The 15,843-nt window shown below is 53.4% G+C and overlaps 1 protein-coding gene across 2 annotated transcripts in view; it reads left to right on the top strand.

The window, feature by feature from the left end:
* Positions 1-15,458, top strand: part of KLHDC4 (kelch domain containing 4) — a 31,673-nt gene extending 16,215 nt beyond the window's left edge. For both annotated transcript variants that reach the window (XM_043898248.1, XM_043898249.1), the window contains 7 exons: positions 5,826-5,918; positions 6,880-7,039; positions 11,141-11,216; positions 13,002-13,210; positions 13,669-14,071; positions 14,539-14,664; positions 15,215-15,458. In XM_043898248.1, coding sequence (XP_043754183.1) covers positions 5,826-5,918; positions 6,880-7,039; positions 11,141-11,216; positions 13,002-13,210; positions 13,669-14,071; positions 14,539-14,664; positions 15,215-15,384 — 1,237 coding nt within the window. In that variant the 3' untranslated portion in view covers positions 15,385-15,458. The remainder of the gene's footprint in view (positions 1-5,825; positions 5,919-6,879; positions 7,040-11,140; positions 11,217-13,001; positions 13,211-13,668; positions 14,072-14,538; positions 14,665-15,214) is intronic.
* Positions 15,459-15,843: the final 385 nt, after the last annotated feature.

Genomic DNA, 15,843 nt, shown 5'->3' with positions numbered 1-15,843 from the left:
AGTTGGTTGGCAAATTCAGCTTTCAAAATCATCTTTGTGGACCAAATCAAGCAAGATGAAATTGAAGTGGGGTTGAGTTTTCCTTGTAGGTTGCATTTGAAAGAACTGCCCTTGCTAGAAGGGAAGAAGGATTTAGTAAGTTGAAATCCTATTTGTCTGCATCTGGTGACACTACCCCAAGGCTGATGCTTAAAGATTGGATTAGCAGGATATAGTCTTCAGGGACAGGGACAGGTAGTTTTTTGGTTGACTTTCCATGGCTGAGTACATTGGTCAGTTTGAATGACACGTTAAAAGGGAAGTTAGTAAACTGGGCGTTAGGAGAGAGAGACTGGGATGCTGAGGCATTTGAGGAAAGGTGAGAGAAAGGGATTTGTTCTAGATTGGAATAAGGGAGGACCCTGGGGGTCCTCGTGGCCTTGTGTGATGAGTCATTCATCTGAGATTTGCCGGTGGGGAGATGCTAGGTTGGGCAGCTCAAGCTTCTCGTTCATTTTGAGAGTTTCTGTTGTATCTTTTAGGGCCCATGGTTTGGGGGAAAGCTTTGCAGAAAAAAAGTGGAAATAAATGGAGAATAATGCCTTCTATAGAGAAGAGCTGGGTTGGGGGGCTCAGGTTGTAACCATCCTTTGTAGCCTGGACTTGGTTGGCTTATGTAGGTAGGAGAATCAGATGGAGACAGCACCAGCGCAGAACAGGGTGAGCAGAGGTGGCCTGGCAGACGGGTCTGGCCTGACCACGTCAGCTCTTTTTAAACCGGCTCATTTGTTTCCTTACTCTTGAGTTTTAAGGGCTGTTTGTGTATTTTGGATAACAGTCCTTTATCAGGTGTGTTTTTTGCAAGTATTTTCTTCCAGACTGTGACTTCTAATTCTTTTGATACATCTTTTGCAGAGCAGAAGTTTTACATTTTAGTACAGTCCAGTTTGCATGCATGCTCAGTCACTGTTGTGTCTGACTCTTTGTGACTCCATGGACTGCAGTGCACCAGGCTCCTCTGTCCATGGGGTTCTCCAGGCAGCAATACGGAGTGGGTTGCCTTTTCTTCCTCCAGGAGATCTACCCAGGGATTGAAACCAAGTCTTCTGCATCTCCTGCATTGGCAGGCGAATTCTTTACCACTGAGCAATCTGGGAAGCCAGCTTGTCTGTCATTTATTTTACATGTAGGCCTGTGACCCATTTTGAGTATTTTTTGCAAAAGGTCTGCAAAAGGACACGGAAGGTTTGTGTTCAGGTTCATTCTTTTGCATGTGGATATCAAGCTGACCCAGCACCATTTGTTGAAGACACTGTCTGCTCCATTGTATTGCCTTTGCTCTTTTGTCAAAGATCAGTTGACTGTACTTTTAAAAAGTTGATTAATTAGTTTTTGGCTGTGCTGAGTCCTTTGCTGCACAAAGGCTTTCTCCTTGCGTTGAGCAGGGACCATTTTTCATTGCAGTGCGCAGGCTCGCAGGCTTCTCATTGCAGTGCTTGTCTTGTTGCAGAGCATGGCCTCTAGGGCAAGTGGGCTTTAGTAGTTGCTGCGCATGGGCTCAGTAGGTGTGGCGCATGGGTTTAGTTGTTGCCTCATGGCATGCACGGCCTTCCCTCAAACTGCGGCAGGCTGACTCAGCCACTGAAGCACAAGGGAAGTCCTGGTTGACAGTACTTAGGAAATCTGTTTCTGGGCTGTCTTTTCTGTTCCACTCACTTACTTGTTTATTCTTTCACTAGTACCCCACTGCTCTGATTACTGTAGCTTTGTAGTATAATCTGATGTCAGGAAGTCTGGTTCTTCCAGCTCCATTTCTCTTTCTCGGGATTGTTTTGGCTATTTGAGGTCTTTTGTGTTTTCATACAAATATGAAAATCTTAGTTCTATGAAAAGTGCCCTTGGTAATTCAATAGGGATTGCACTGAATCTGTAGATTGCCTTGGGTAGTATCCTTTTTTTTGACAACGTTGATTCTTCCAATCAAAGAACATGGTATATCTTTCCATCTGTTTGTATTGGTTTAAATTCCTGCCCCCCACCCCATCTTCAGTTTCTTTCATCACCGTCTTATATTCTGAGTACAGGTCTCTTGTCTCCTTAGGTAGATTTATTCCTAGGTATTTTATTTATTTATTTTTTGATGTGGTGTTAAATGGGATTGCTTTGTTAATTTCTCTGTGATCTTTCATTGTAGTATATGGAAATGCAACAGGTTTCTGTGTGTTACTTTTGTATCCTACAGCCTTAACGAATTTATTGATGAGCTCTAGTAGTCTTCTTTTCTTTTTTTTTGGTAGTTTTCTGTTAGCATGTTTAGGATTTTCTGTATGTAGTAGCTTGTCATCTGCAAATACTGACAGATAATTACTTCTTTTCCAATTTGGATTCCTTTTAATTTCTTCTCTGATTGCCATGGCTAGGACTTCCAAAACTGTGTTGAATAAAAGTGGCAAGAGTGGACATCTTTGTTCTGTACCTGATTTTAGAGGAAATGCTTTTAGCTTTTCACCATTGAGAATGATGTTAGCGGTGAGCTTGTCATATATGGCCTTTTTTATGTTGAGTTGGGTTCGCTGTGTGCCCACTTTCTGGAGATGTTTTGTCAAAAGCTTTTTCTGCATCTATTGAGATGATTATATGGTTTTTATTCATTAGTTTGTTAATGTGGTATATCACACTGGTTGATTTGCAAATGTTGAAAAATCCTTGCATTCTTGGGATAAATCCCACTTGATCATGGTGTGTGATCCTTTTAATATGTTGTATTTAGTTTGCTAGTATTTTGTTGAGAATTTTTGTGTCTGTGTTCATCAGTGATGTTGGCCTGTAATTTTCCTAATGGTATCTTTGTCTGATGTTGGTATTAGAGTGATGGTGGCCCCATAGAATGAGTTTGGAGTGTTTCTTCCTCTGCAGTTTTTTGGAATAGTTTCAGAAGGGTAGGTGTTAACTCTTCTCTAAATGTTTGGTAAAATTGATTTGTGAAGCCATCTGGTCCTAGACTATTGTTTGTTGGATGTTTTTAAGTCGCAGTTTCAGTTTCAGTGCTTGCGATTGGTCTGTTCATATTTTCTGCTTCTTCCTGGTTCAGCCTTGAAAAGTTAGAACCTTTCTAAGAATCTGTCCATTTCTTCTAGGTGGTCTTATTTTATTGGCATATAGTTGCTTGAAGTAGTTTCTTGTGATTCTTTGTATTTCATGATGTCAGTTGTAACTACTCCTTTTTCATTTCTCACTTTATTGATTTGACCCCTCTCTCTTTTTTTCTTGGTGAGTCTGGCTAAAGGCTTATCAGTTTTGTTTTATCTTTTCAGAGAATCAGCTTTTAGTTTCATCAGTCTTTTCTGTTGTTTTCCTTTTTATTACGTTTATTCTGCTCTGTTCTTTATGCTTTTTCTGTCTGCTAACTTCAGTTTTGTTTCTACTTCTCCAGTTGCTTTCAGTGTAAGGTTAGGTTTTTTTGTTCGAGACTTTTCTTGTTTCCTGAGATAAGATTGTATTGCTCTAAACTTCCCTCTTAGAACTGCTTTTGCCACATCCCATAAGTTTTGGATTGCCATGTTTTTGTTGTCATTTGTTTCTAGCTTTTTTTTTTTTTTTTTAATTTACCCTTTGATTTCTTCAGTGATACATTGGTTGTTTAATAACGTTTAGTCTCCACATGTTTGTGTTTAAAGTTCTTCTTAGGATTGATTTTTGTCTGATAGTGTTGTGGTCTGAGAAGCTTGATATGATTTCAGGTTTTCTTAAAATTACCACAGCTTGCTTTGTGACCCAGCTTGTGATCTGTCCTGGAGAATTTTCTGTGTGCACTTGAGAGGAATGTGTATTCTGCTGCTTTCAGGTGGGATGTTGTATAAATATCACATAATCCCATCTACTCTAATGTCTCATTTAATGCATTGGAGGATTTTTGCAGAAGCTAACGCATGTGGCTGGCAATTTGTTACATAAGTGAGTTTTTAAACAACTGTTTATTTGGCTGGTTTGGGTCTTAGATGTGGCGTGTGGACTCTCCAGCTGTGGTGCATGGTGTCAGTAGTTGCAGCACACGGGCTCTAGAGTGCATGGGCTTTGGTAGTTGCAGTACCTGGGCTTAGTTGCTCTGCGGCATGTGGGATCTTCCCAGACCAGGGATCAAACCTGTGTCCCTTGCATTGGCGGGCGGATTCCTGTCCACTGTGCCACCAAGGAGTCTCCCTTGTGAGGCTTTGATAAAGTAGTCTGTGTCTATACATACACAGGATTGTTTCAAGTTGCTGGTGTAGTAATTTCAAATGCACTTCCAATATCCTACATTTATACTCTCCTCACGATTGCTGAGTTTGGTGTCATATTTGTGTGTGGGTCATTTCCTACCTTCACTGTGTGTTTGCCTTTATTGTTGAGCTTTTCTGTTCATAATTTTCTTGTTTCTAGTTGATGGCCTTTTCTGCTTAGAGAAGTTCTTTTAACATTTGTCATAAAGCTGGTTTGGTGGTGCTAAATTACCTTAGCTTTTGGACGGCATCACTGACTCGATGGATATGAGTGCGTAAGCTCTGGGAGTTGGTGATGGACAGGGAGGCCTGGTGTGCTGCAGTCCATGGGGTCGCAAAGAGTTGGACACGACTGAGTGACTGAACTTGCTTGTCTGTAAAACTCTTTAAAAAATGTTTGTTTATTGGGCTGCACTGGGTCTTTGTTGCAACATGCGGTCTCTTTCTTCAGTTTGGATGCTTGCTGCCCCTTTCCTAGTGTGTGATGGCCACCATCCCCTTGATACGGGGTGTGCAGGTGTTGTGGCCCATGCACACTCCTGACATGGCGGGGCAGTGGCCAGTGCCTGCTTGTGGGTCCCCAGTGGTGGCGGCCCGTGGGACAGCAGGGACAGTGATTGGTGCCTGCTTCCGAGTCTCTTAGAGGTGGCGGCCTGCGAGCTCCTGCGATGGCAGGGACAGTGACTGGCGCCTGGCGCACCCCGTGCGCACTCCCCACGTGGAGGAGGGCAGTACTTGTCACGTACTCGCGGGTCTCTGGACGGTAGTGGTGGACTGTGTCCTCGTACAGTGGGAACAGTGCCTGGTGCCTGCTCATGGATCCTGTGGTGGCGAGGGCAGCGCTTGGGCCTGCTCGTGGGTGTCTTAGCTGTTGTGACGCCCACGTGTGTCTTTGGAGCTCATGTAGGTGTGTCCTGTTCCCTGAGAGTATGTGTGCGAGGAAGGAAGCTCTGTGGTGGTCCTGCCCCTCCTTTGTGTGCCCCCAGCAATGGCACCTTGCCTTTGGCGGGCCCAGGCTTCTTCCCAGTGCACCTCAGTGGCCGTAGTCCAGCCTCTTCAGGCCGTCTCTGTGCAGCTAAGCGTGATCCTGCCCCTGAGTCTGACCTCCGATGCCCAGGCATCAAGCATGAGGCCCCTGCACACACCTGTGGACAAGCGTCTGAGGCTGGGCAGTGCAGGGTGGCGGTCCCCACTGCCGTGCAGGCCACTCCGTTGTGCCTTCTGCCTGCTGGCTCCTGTGCTCTTCTCTGGGGCTCCAAAGCCCCTCCTGTGCCCAGCCCGGTCTCCCCGCCGGTGAGGGGCCTGCCACGGCGCAGAGCCTCTGCCCCTCCTCAGCCCCTCCGTGGTTGTGGGTCCCCTTTCACATCCGTTCAGTTTGTTTGCTTTTTTTCTTTTCTCCTGCCTGGTTATGTGGAGGTTTTCTTGCGCTTTTGGAAGTCTGAGGTCTTCTGCCTGGCATTTAGTAGATGCTCTGTTTGAGTCGTTCCATGTGTAGACGTGCTTTGATGTGTTTGTGGGAGCTCATGAGCTCCAGGTCCTCCTCCTCCACCTGCCAAGCACCTGTTTTTTGTGTTTTTTTCAATTTAGGTCACCAGGTGGTCCTTCAGGCCGGAGTGGACATCGGATGGTGGCCTGGAAGAGACAGTTGATCCTTTTTGGTGGCTTCCACGAGAGTACAAGGTCAGTACCAACAGGAGGGTCCTCTTTCCTGGTGCAGTAAGGAGGCGGCCTCTCTATGGTAAGAGCCGCTTGGAACACACATGGAGGACGCTGCCCATACCTTAAAACCAGGGCTGACAGCATGGGCACATTGCTGAGGTTGGTTTACTGCTCTGCTGTCCTGTTGTGGAATTCTTCATAATTGTTAAAATGACTGTTTATGAAGTATTTCAAGAGTACAGAAAAAATTTAAAGTTTCTCAAAGAGATAATCTGTGTGGTCACCATCTGTATCAAACAAATTAGTTCAGCCTTGAGAACCCAAATATAGTTTTTATTTATCCTACATGCAGAATTTTTCTGCTAGATATCTGCCATGTGAAATCTGAGAAAACAGTGGAATGTGATGAAGTCTTTTAAAAACTGAACCCCAGCTTCCTTAGTTCACCTACTGAAAGCCTTGCTCCCACAGAAGGGTGCATTTGGTGGTGGGTGCCGGTCAGAGAGTTCACATGTGCCCCCGTCCCATTCCCAGTGCCCAGCTGTGGATGGGTCTCCCAGGGCCCCAGGCCTGGGTGAGCCGAGTGCAGCAGGAGTGACAGGAATCATGTCTGACGGGTGAAGCTATACTTGCTCCTTCCATGTGTCCGTGCGTCCTTCCTGTGGAAGCAGGCCCAGCTCTCTCATCATGTGACTCTGACCCGAGCCTCTTGCCTGTGGCTGCCTCTGACCTTCCCTCAGGACACCATTCCCCCTGTGTGTGACTTGGGCAGACCCACCCTTCCCCATACTCTCCCTTCTCAAGGCCCCATCTGTGTTTTGAGCACTTTGCCTCTGAAGTCCAGGAGTGTGGAGTGAGCAGGGCCACCGTGCCTTTTGGAATGCCTCAGAAGGCACAATGTGTAGGAAAGGTACCTTTATTTTAAACGAAGTTCACGTTTTCATGTTGCTGCCTCTTTGTTTTTGTTCTTGTATTACAACAGAGATTACATCTATTACAATGATGTGTATGCCTTCAACCTGGACACTTTCACATGGAGCAAGCTGTCCCCATCCGGGACTGGGCCCACACCCCGGTCGGGCTGCCAGATGACCGTCACCCCTCAGGGCGGCATCATCGTCTATGGTGGCTACTCAAAACAGGTAAGACGTGCGGGATGCAGGGGACTTCTGTCTGCTGTGCTTTCAGTCTTGCCGATGATGAGAAGGTCAAATAAGATTGCATGTTAGTTTACTGTGAACGGTCTTTTCTGTTGTTTAGATGAGACATGGACAGAGGTGTGTTGTCCGCTCCTGTGAACGCACTGAGGTTCTGTACAGCCTTGCTGCGTTCTCACCCGCATGCCACGAAGTGGCCCTTTCTCCTCCTTCTGCCCTGCGCCACCCCCACTCAGCCAGTGGTCAGCCCTTGCTCTGGAAAGGAAAACAGACAGTTGTGACCTGCCCGGGCCTTGTCCACATGTGAGAGACATGGGCTGTGGCCAGAGTTGCCTCTTAATCACAGCAGATGCTCTGCAGAGCCAAACAGGATGATGAACAGCAAGCTGCGTTAGGCTGACCCTGTTTTAATCAAGGCCCTCATTCCCCACTGCTGCTCTTCCACAGTTGCACAGACAGCCAGGGGGCAGTCCTAGCACCACGATTCAGAGGTGACTGATGCCAGGCCTCGGCATTGGATGGAGTGAGAAGCTGGTCTGTTTGCCCTCATGGTGGTTTACCAGAATTGATGGAAGACGTGGGTGTGATGGTGTGGTTGGCCTGGGTGGGGACACCAGTCACAGGAGCAGCCCGTGGCTCCTCCTGCCCAGGTCACCACCCAGCCCGGGGCGTCTGGCTGAGCTGGGCAGCATCCAGTGAGGCAGCCTGTACCACCAAGCCCTTAGCTCATGAGGATTGATCTCGTGGTGGCTTCCATGTTCCACAAACAGTCCATCTGGGGACCTCAGCCATCATCACCCCCAGTTCTGAAAAATTCCTGCCATTGTCAGTCTAGCAGAACCGGTGTGAAGTGATAATAAAGACTGACCTCTTGTTGCCAAGGTGCTGAGGGCAGCTTTTGGCCGGCGGTCATGCTGGCAGGCGGAGAAGGAAGGCCCCACCTGCCTCACTGTTCCGGACACAGAGCCAAGAAGCAGTCCTAGCAGGTTTATTGCAGGGCGTCCTGGCCTGTCCAGAGGGCGCCTCCAGCACACACAGTAGGGCTGTCCGTCCACGTGCTGCGAGGCAGCCCAGCGTGCCCTTGACCTCCCTTGGTGTCCCCCCGTGCTGACCGGGCCTCCTGCTCTGCTGTCAGGCTGCTGCTGTGTCTCAGTGCTCAGGCCAGGAGTGACATGGGGGCCCTTTGCTCCTCCCTGGCAGCTCTGTCTCCCTCAGCCCGGTGCTCCCATGCCCCTGCTCCAGTCCTCCCCCAGCGCTGTTGGAGTCCTTTCTTAAGAGTGGCCGGGAGTCTGGTCCACTGCAGTGCTGCCCTTGGAGCGCCAGAGCGCGTCGCCTGCTGGGACCAGGCGCACCAAAGTCGGCAGCCTGGCCAGGGCTGTCTCCTGCTGGCAGTTGAAGGGCTCGGCTCTGAGTGTGAGCCTGGGGCAGTAGGAGACTCAGGACACGTGTCCAGAGCTCGTGGTCCAGGCAGGAGGGCCTGGGGCGTGTGCACAGGCTGTCCTGGGCTCTGGGGCCACTGATGGTTGTGCTGTGACAGCTTAGCGCGGTCGCGCTTGGCACACGTCTCTCAGAGGTCCGTGTGAGCAGAGGAAGGAATCCTGTGTGAAGTGCACGCCCGAGTCGCCACTCTGGAGTTACCGTCTGCTCACCCAGGAGGAGAGCTGAGACCCCGGGTGGACACGCCACAGCCCCCAGGAGTCAGGCCCACCCCATGTCCTCTTCCAGCACAGCTGAGTCGTGCCAGCACGCCGCGTGTCACCGGGGAGGACCGCGCAGGCCACCACGGGAGAAACCAGCGCACGGTGGCCTCCAGTCACCCTGTGTGGATCGGGGGTGGAATGGGGGCGTTGCACACTTCGGGAGGAGCCCTGACGGCTGCAGCATCCTTGCACCCCGGCCGCTCTGTGGAAGCCATAGACCCGGCCGGCAGAGCGCCTGCTTGGGACGGGCTCTGGTTCACAGGCCACAGGCCACAGCGGGTGTATTTACACATGACGGCGAGGAAGACCTGCTCCGCTTATTGGTCTAGGAAAGATAGAGCAACACCATGGATACCACAGGTGCGGGAGGACGAGGGGAAGAGAGGAAGGGCTGCGCTGGCTGTGATTGGTTTCTAGTGACCCGCCTGCGGCGCCGACTTCCCTTGCGCGTCCCTGTGGGTGAGGCCTCGGTGTGGGCTTAGCTCCTGTGAGTGCGGGGCGTTGGCCTGGAGGGTGGGCCTGCCTGGGACTGGCAGCCACTTCCTGGTCAGCCTGCAGGACGGGAGGACTGTCTTGGGGACGTGGTGTGCATAGGCTGACCGCCTGACTGTGAGTGTCCCCGTGGATGAAAGAGGAGGCAGAGTCCCGGCCTCATCCTTGGTTCTAGGATGCTCAGGCCACAGTCCAGTCACAGACAGGTGGATTGTTTTGTTATCCAAAAGGAAGATAGTTTTTCCCCTTACGGTAAACAACACGTACTCATTAGTAAACAAGACAAGATGAATTATGCGCATGTCAGCTGAGAGAACAAAACCATACTTCCCAGTGATAAGGCCTCGCACCCAGACCTGGGATTCTAGGACTGTCCAGTGAAGTCACAGGGTTCCGTGGGGAAGTGGCTGATTCCAGAACTAGGGCAGGAAGTGTATGAACAGTGCCGGGGCCCAGGAAACCCAAGAAACCTGCGCCAGTGGGGTGCATCAGGGGCTCATGACCTGCCCTCGAGAGTCCCCAGGGGCCAGAGCTGGAGGCATGTGAGCAGTGGAATGAGTTAGGTGGTATCAGACTGTAGTCCAGAGGAGACCCAACGGTGCACGGGTGCATGTGATCACAAGCCAGTGACTTGAATTTATTCAAATTCAGTACACGGGGAGGAGAGGCAGATGCCCCGTGCACTGTTCCAGCCCAGGGCAGACGCTCCAACCTGCAGGAGGTGGAGCACGACGAGGGGCTGCACACAGGGATGCTCTTCCCACAAGGACAGGCTGGGAAGTTGGGGTGGGGCAGTAACTGGGCCACGGAGAAACCCGATGAACACCTCAGCCAGGTGACCCAGGTCCACGTCTGCGATGGCGGTCATGGTGACAGCATGCACCCTTGGGAGGGTGGGATGGAAGGGCACTTGACCTCTGAGACCCCACCCGGAACCCATAGCCTGTCCAGTCATGAGAACAGTGTCGGACAGGTTCCAGTGGAGGGCGCTCTACAGGACACTTGACCAGCACTCCTTAACATCAGGGTCACCAGAAACAAGCCAGTCTGAGCAGTCTTCGTGGCCCAGAGGCCAAAGGATCCACGACAACCTAGTGGGCCCTGGGACAGGAGAAGGATTTGGGGAGAACAGGAGTGTGAGTGAGCCATTGGCTCAGGTGTGGCTTGCTGATGGTGCACACACACCCATGAAGGCAGGGGGCCAACAGGAAGGGGACAGTGCAGGGCATGTGGGAACCCTGTGCCAGCTGCTCAGGCGTTCTGTAAGCGTAGAGATACTCTGGAGTTAGGAGTTGATTAAAAATCGGGAGTTTGAAGGACAAAGACCTGGAAGTAAAAGCTGCTGCCCCCAGCGGCTGGAGCCCCCCAGGAGAGCTGTACTGCCAGGTTGCCGTCCAGACGCCTGTGCCCTGACGGGGAGGTGCAGTGTGCACACTGGGTGTGCTCCAGAGAGCCACAGTGTCTGCCTGCCTGGGCCGTGAGCCTGGTGTGAGGCAGGCGGCGCTGCTGAGAAGCTCAGCAAAGCTTTCGAGCGGGTATGCTGGCGTCTGCACAGAGTTTCATGTGGTCCTTGGACCAAAGCTTGAGTCCCAATATTCGGAGGTGATGGGGATGGAGGGCACACGGGGTGAAGGTGGAGGATGGCCATGTGATGACTGGAGAGGTCCCTGCGCCAGCCCATCGACCTTGAGCAGGGCTCGCTTCTCGGCTGCAGGTATAGCCCTGAGCAGAGGGCTCTGGGGGGCTTGGAGGGAACCTGTCCTGTTTCAGATTTTGAAGCTGACCTGAGTGAAGGCGCCCTTGTTGCCCCCACGGGAACCGGGACCACAAGCTTGAGGGGCCGCGCGTGGCGTGGTGTGGCACGTGTTCTCACGGCTCCCTGTTCCTTTTGCAGAGAGTCAGGAAGGATGTGGACAGAGGCACCCAGCACTCTGACATGTTCCTGCTGAAGGCTGAGGAGGGGAGAGAAGGTATGTGTGCTGTGCCAGGGACAAGCCACATGGGTGGCTGTGTGTTGGCGGAAAGGCAGGCAGAGGGTTTGGGGCTGGCGGGGAGCCCCTGCACGTGCCCCCTCCCCCGCGGGCAGGCCAGTGAACACCTTGCAAACAGCTCCCACATCCCCTCCCGGGCACCGAGGATGCACTGAGTTAAAAACCCCAGTGGTGTCGGTCCACCCACGGTGCCTGTGTCGTCTCATTTCTTCATGCTCAGTGTTAGGATGTAGACTCCTGGAAGGCTTATGATGGGGTTGAAGTCACCACTGTTCTTTTTTGTTAATTGCAGTATAGTTAATGTTCAATGCTGTGTTAGTGTCAAGTACTCAGCAGAGTGATTCAGTTATATCTAAGTATATCTGTTGCTTTTGAGACGGTTTTTCCTTATAGGTTGTAAAATACTGAGGTCTTGTGCTCCACAGTAGGTCTCTGTTGATTTTACACATAGTGGCGTGTGTCTGTTAATCTCATACTCCTAATTTATCCCTCCGCACCTTCCCCTTTGGTAATCCTAAATTTGTTTTCTATGTCTGTGAGTCTGTTTCTGTTTTCTGAGTAAGTTCATTTGTATTCATTTTTAGATTCCACACATAAACGATACCGTGTGATATTTATCTCACTCAGGATGATCATCTCTAGGCCCATCCATGTTGCTGCAGATGGCATTATTTCATTTTTTTTAACGACTGATATTCCATTGTGTGTATGTGTCGCATCGTCATCCATTTCTTCTGTCAGTTAGTCATTTAGGTGTCTTCCCATTGTCCATTTTTTAAAGCTCAAAAACTAGTGATTTGGTGAGAGAAATCACTACCTCCTCCACGACCCTACTGCCATCCCCTGCACTACATATGAGTTTAAGTTTTATTATTGCTGTAACAGTGCTTTATACTGGCTTTTCTCAAAAAACAAGGGAGTTTTGGGAGAGGTGGTTAGCTGGCATGGTGCCAGTGGTGGGAGAGAGGCTTAAAGGGACGGGGCCTGTCTCATCCTGGGCTGCCCCCTGGCCCTGGGACGCACGTCTCTGCGGGACCAGCGGCCTGCTGGGCAGGGACCTGTCCTCTTTCCTTCTGTGATGTTCTTTCTGTACAAGGCGTTTCTCAGGTGCAGAGGTGATGGGGACGTGGAGCCAAAGTCTAGAGCCCCTTTCACCCATCAGCGAACCTGTACTTGAAAGTGGACTGTGTTCTAGGCAGTGGGACCCTCGCCCTTTCATAGTTGGGGGAGTACCTCCCCCCCCGCCCCACCCCCGACCTCATGCGAGGCACGCTGACACTCTCTTATTTAAACACTGAGACGCTGGTTGTCATGAGTGATCTTATGGCCTGCTAATGGATGCAACTGGGGTCATGCCTCCAGGGGATGCTTGCTGTGGGTCGCTTCATTACAGAAAAACATCCCTGTCCTTTTCTAAATCTGCTGGGGAGACTCCCTCACGGTCCACACCCAACCCCCTCTTGAGGGTTATTTTGCAAACCCAGTGCCCGCCCAGAGGGCAGGACTGCAGTGCTGGCCCGCCCCAGGGCGTGGTGTGCGGGGGGGCCCCAGAGCCAGTGGGCCGGCCTCCTCTTCACGCCTGCCTTCACAGCACCACTGCTCAGTACCCCAGGCGAATGTCGGGAGGCTGTGTGGACGGGTGACCTCTTTTTAGACTGGCCCTCGAGGAGGACACTTGACGTCCGGGGTGGCTGGCCCAGGAGGCACAGACCACGGCTGCGCCCTCCTGTGGGTCCATGGGTCCCCACCTCCTCTTCTTGGCAGACAAGTGGTCATGGACACGGATTAACCCTTCTGGAGCCAAGCCCACGCCGAGATCCGGATTCTCGGTGGCTGTGGCCCCAAACCATCAGACGCTGCTCTTCGGAGGGGTGTGTGATGAGGAGGAGGAGGAGAGCCTGGAGGGGGACTTCCTCAACGACCTGCACTTCTACGACCCCGCCAGGAACCGCTGGTTTGCAGGGCAGCTGAAGGTAGCGTGGGCCCCGGGCCTGCGACACCTCCCTCACCTCAGGGCCGCCCCTGTCCCCGTGTCTGTGGGGCTCTGTGGAGCCATCATCACCGTCTTCACCGTCACTGAAGGCGGGGACTGGGTCGCCCCTGCCCTTGCTGCCGGCACAGGCTGGGAGTGCGGCTCAGGGGCTGCTGTCCTGGGGCTCAGCTCCCTGGGGCTGCGTCAGATCGGGGGCCTCAGAAACAGGGCCCTAGGGCCCAAAGCGGGGGTGATCCAGCCTGCGGGGAAGACTGGCTCCGGACGAAGTGCCCTGGCACCTCTGACGGGGGTCGGATGGCGTGAGCGCTGTGTCTGTGGCTCATTCCTCCAAGAGGTCACACCGGCGGGGGTGTGGCCCAGGGTGAGCCCAGCGGGTGGACAGGGGTCCTCTGATGCTTGGGCGCTCGCTGCATCGTGCTGCCTGCTCTCTGTCCGCAGGGGCCCAAGGCGGAGAAGAGGAGGCGCAGGCGGGGTAGAAAGGCGGAGCCCGGGGGCGCCGACAAGCAGGAAGTGAAGGGGCCCAGTGCCCAGGAGCCCCTGGAGGTAGTCAGGGAGGTGGTCTCAGAGGACGGGACCGTGGTCACCATCAAACAGGTGCTAGCTGCCCCGGGGGCGGCGGGACAGCTGGAGTCGGAGGACGATGACAGCCCCGAGGAGGCAGGTGTTGCCTCGGTGGAGCCCAGCCCCCGCTCCAACGCCATGCTGGCCGTGAAGCACGGGCGCCTCTACCTCTATGGCGGCATGTTTGAGGCCGGCGACCGCCAGGTGACCCTCAGTGACCTCTACTGCCTGGACCTCCATAAGATGGAGGAGTGGACGGTCTTGGTAGAGATGGACCCAGGTGAGGGGGAGCGCCGTCCACCCCACGCCCATAGAGAGTGCCTGCAGGCCAGGGGAGGGTGCGGGCTCACCCCAACACCACTCGTGACCCTGGACCCACCCCAGGCAGTGTGGACTGGATGCCTGCTCTCCCCAGGCATCGCTGTGTGCCCGGAGTGGACCCTGCTCCCCACCGCCCCATCACACCACAGGCAGGCTGTGTGGACGTGGTCACTGCTCAGTCCTGGGCTGAGGCTGAGATACCTTCAGATCCACACGTGTGGGGAGAGGCTCTGAGTGGCTTTGTGAGACCCTCCTGTCTCGGAGCACAGCCTCTCGGCCCAGCCCCGCCATGAGACGCAGGGATGAGGTGTTGGCCTTGAGCCCCAGACATGCTGGGCGTGCCCCGCACTCATGTCCCAGTGTTTAGGCAGACGGTGGCGTCCTTGGGACAGCCATGCTGACACTGGTTCTCCCCTTTGCTTAAAGAATCTCAGGAGTGGCTGGAGGAGACCGACTCGGACGAGGACAGCGAGGAGGCTGAGGGTGCCGAGGGCGGCGGGGAGGAGGCCGAGGAGGAGGAGGAGGAGGAGGACAGCGGCGAGGAGGGCGGGGGTGAGTGCTGGCGGGTGGGGGGCACACTGGGGGGGTGGGAGAGGGGCCAGCTCCCCCGAGCTCACAGCTCCCCTCCTTTTTTTGGTAACAAGATTTTAAAGTTTACTAAGTTTTTGTTAAAGCTTACTTTGCTGTGTGGCTTAGATGGTAAAGAGTCTGCCCGCAATGCAGGAGACCCGGGTCTGATTGCTGGGTTTGGAAGATGCCCTGGAGAAGGAGATGGCTACCCAGCCCAGTATTCTTGCCTGGAGACTCGCATGGACAGAGGAGCCTGGTGGACTACAGTCCACAGGGTCGCACAGAGTCGCACACGACTGAGTGACTGACACTTTCTTTCACTTCTTTCACTTTGCTGTGTAGACGTGCCCCCGAGGCAGGCAGCTGGTGTGTGTGTCTCACTGTGTGGAAGGTGTGTGAGCACCTGCTGTGAGCGGGGCCTCTGCTCTTTCCTTTTGCAGTCCTCCATGGAAGTGGGGTGCTCACACGCTCGCTCCATAGAAAGTGGGCCCCTTCCTCACTGAACATGTTTCTCTCTCCTTCCCCACCAAAGAGGAGCACCCCTCAGTGGCACCGGGCGAGCTGTTCACAGACTACCTGCCCAGGACGGAGCAGCACTGGCTGAGGTGTGCGCGGGATGACATCGGGCCTGGCGCCCCAGAGAGGAGGGTGCTGCGGGCCGCGCAGGCCCTGGCCCAGGCCTTCTACGATGGCTCGGCCTGAGCGCACTCCGGCCGGAAGGTGGACCGTGGGAGGCGCGGTCCCCTGCAGCTTAAAATAAACTGATCTGGCCCGAGGCCGCTGCCCCTCTCCTGTGCTGCACGTCTGGCTGGGCCGCTGGCAGGTCGGGACTGGGCTAGGGCGAGGGTGAGCCACGCCCACGGTGCAGTGCCTGGTGGGATGCGGGGCTCACGGGGCTTCCCCTCGGCACGAGCAGGTGTCCAGCTCTGCCTGACTGCGCGGTCAGCCGTCTCATTCCTGTCTAAAAAGTGCCGGAAGCCTCCCACCGCTTGCTGTACAGTTTTCTTGGTTCTTTGGAAAATAAAGTGCCTGTTGGTGGGTGGTCTGCTCGCTGTGCCGTCTGGCCTGGCCTGGGGTCTCCTGGAGTGTCTTCCATGTCAGGGTTGCCCGGGCCCTCCGTGGGCCTCCTGCCTGCTCTGTGCTGTGCTGACTGGCTGGTGA

Source organism: Cervus elaphus, chromosome 4, assembly GCF_910594005.1.
Source record: "Cervus elaphus chromosome 4, mCerEla1.1, whole genome shotgun sequence".
Classification (NCBI taxonomy): domain Eukaryota; kingdom Metazoa; phylum Chordata; class Mammalia; order Artiodactyla; family Cervidae; genus Cervus; species Cervus elaphus.
The sequence above is the reverse complement of the archived record's forward strand: the minus strand, read 5'-3'. Positions and strand labels throughout refer to the sequence as shown.